General features: G+C 37.6%; 1 protein-coding gene across 1 annotated transcript in view; it reads right to left on the minus strand.

Moving 5' to 3' along the window:
• Positions 1-1,295: 1,295 nt before the first annotated feature.
• The window catches only part of LOC110281637 (putative fasciclin-like arabinogalactan protein 20), a 1,223-nt gene continuing 348 nt past the window's right edge, over positions 1,296-2,170 (minus strand). The window contains exon 1 of the mRNA XM_021144045.2: positions 1,296-2,170. This exon is cut by the window's right edge and continues 348 nt beyond it. Within this exon, the coding sequence (XP_020999704.1) occupies positions 1,296-2,170 (875 nt within the window).

Here is a 2,170-nt window from a genome sequence, read left to right on the forward strand (position 1 = left end):
CTCTTCTCTTTATATTTCTACTACAATTCTTTCTCTTCTTTTATTTTATAAGTATTTTAAATTCTATTTTCTATTACTCTTTACATATAATATTAATAACAATATTAATCATCTTTATTATATTGAGATAGTAACAATAAACAAATACAATTCTCTCTCTCTTTATTTTTAATACTTCTTTCTATCTTTGTATATATATACACAATACAACATATAATATTATTATATATATATAAATATTATTGAGCTAATTATATTAATAATAGAGTCTTCTATTTATACATATTTATTTTATATATTTTTTACAACAGGAAATTGGTTTTAGAAACACTTTCACAAACTCTCACATTCCAGCTATTTTTTGATATTTTGTTTTGAGTTAGTTTTTCTTGTAAGTTTCCTTCCATCTCCTTTATTTTCTCTTTACAAGTTTTGTACTTTACATTTATGCAATTTAATTTTATTGCAAAATTTAATCTTGTTTCTTTTGTACTTTGTTAAATTCTTTGTTTTATTCGAAAGATTGAAATTCCGTAAATTAAAGTGTTCTTTATATTAAATTGTTCAAGTAAAATCAGTTTATTTTATTTGGTTATTTTCTGTAAAATTCTTTTTTCTTTTATTATTTACAAAGTAAAGATTTCGATGCAGATAAAATTAATATTCCATAAAGGAATAAGTTTCGGTCCTCAATATTCCAACCACTAAAATTATTTACAATCGTCAAAGTTATTGTTTGAACTTGACTGGTTAATAATCTGCATAACACATTAGTAGTCCCAGAAATTTATCTCGGCCAATCTGAGAGTAATGCGTGATTCATCTTGACTAATTGTTTGACACGTGAAAGGATTATTCTTCAGCATTTTTCACTAGAAAAGGAAAACAACTTAATGTCATCTTTATAATCTTTGGCAAATCTAATTAACACTTTTTGAGGCTCATGAAAAAAAACCCCTAAAAAATGCACTTGGTGAGGCTTTCAAAACTAGGTGCAGATAGATATGGATTCTGAACTCTAAACCAGGCAAGAAAGAAAATACAACAGTACCTATTCCTAGTTGAAAACCTTTACATGATCATTGTTTAACGCATTTGCATTGTAAATAACCCTGGCGAACTAATTAATCCTAACTATTAACTAGGGAGTTAGCCCCTCAACCGTTAAGACGCATTCATAATCACTGTAAATATTCACTAAAATAATGATCTTTTCAAAAACCCAATTCTCAGCACAAAATTAAGAGTCCGAAATTTAATTTCAAGAAAAGCAAACATAATCTTTTCGTTATCACCTAATGGAAAACAGAGAAGTGGAAATGTTGCGCAGCGCTATGTTCCCCATACGACGTCGCGTTACCAACTTCCGCCGCTGCCTCCGAGATCCTTCCAGAACCTTCTACTCCTCTGCCTCTTCGGCCCTTCAAAGGCGAAAGCACTTCTTGGAGGCCATGAACGACGATCCAGTCGCTGTTATAAAGCTCAGGAGAAATCACCGGAACGCCGTTGACCAATAGCACGTCTTCCGTTGACTTCGTGACGTTGAGCGTGAACCCTCTCTCGTAGGTCCGAATTAGAGTACCCTCCTCCAACGTCAAAAGATCGCTCCAAAGGATCTTGCAAGGCACGAGGTGGTGACGAAGAATAGACGAGTGACCTCTTAGTCTTGGGTTGTTATTATTAGTTGCTGACACGTGGCCCCTTGTGGCGTTGGTGGACGTAACGACCTTGTCCACGGGGGCGAAAAGCGTCAGCTGTGGGCGGTTCCTGATGGCGAGAAACTGCGCGTCGAGAAGCGAAGCCATTAGGAAGCAGCCTTTGGATCTCAGAACGCTGCTAGCTTCTTTGAAAGAAAAGGCTTCGCCGGAGGAGAACGACTTCCGGTGGTTCTTTCTTCCCGCAAAACACGCGGCGGCGGAGGAGGAATAAGGATCGGTTGTTCCGGTGCGGTGGGGGATTTTGGCTCGAAGTTGGAAGTACGGGTCGAAGAAGTGGTCGGTTGTGAAGATAACGAGAGAGGCGTCGCTGTAGAGTGGCTCCGAGTTGACGGTAACGTTGTTAATAGAGAGACTGTCGGCGGAGCCGGTGGTGGTGGTGACGGTGAGGGAGTGGGATGGGAGAAGGGTGGGGATGTTGGCGCCGAAAGGGAGTGAGATTAAGCTGTGGAAGG

The sequence above is a fragment of the Arachis duranensis genome, chromosome 5, assembly GCF_000817695.3.
Source record: "Arachis duranensis cultivar V14167 chromosome 5, aradu.V14167.gnm2.J7QH, whole genome shotgun sequence".
Taxonomy (NCBI): domain Eukaryota; kingdom Viridiplantae; phylum Streptophyta; class Magnoliopsida; order Fabales; family Fabaceae; genus Arachis; species Arachis duranensis.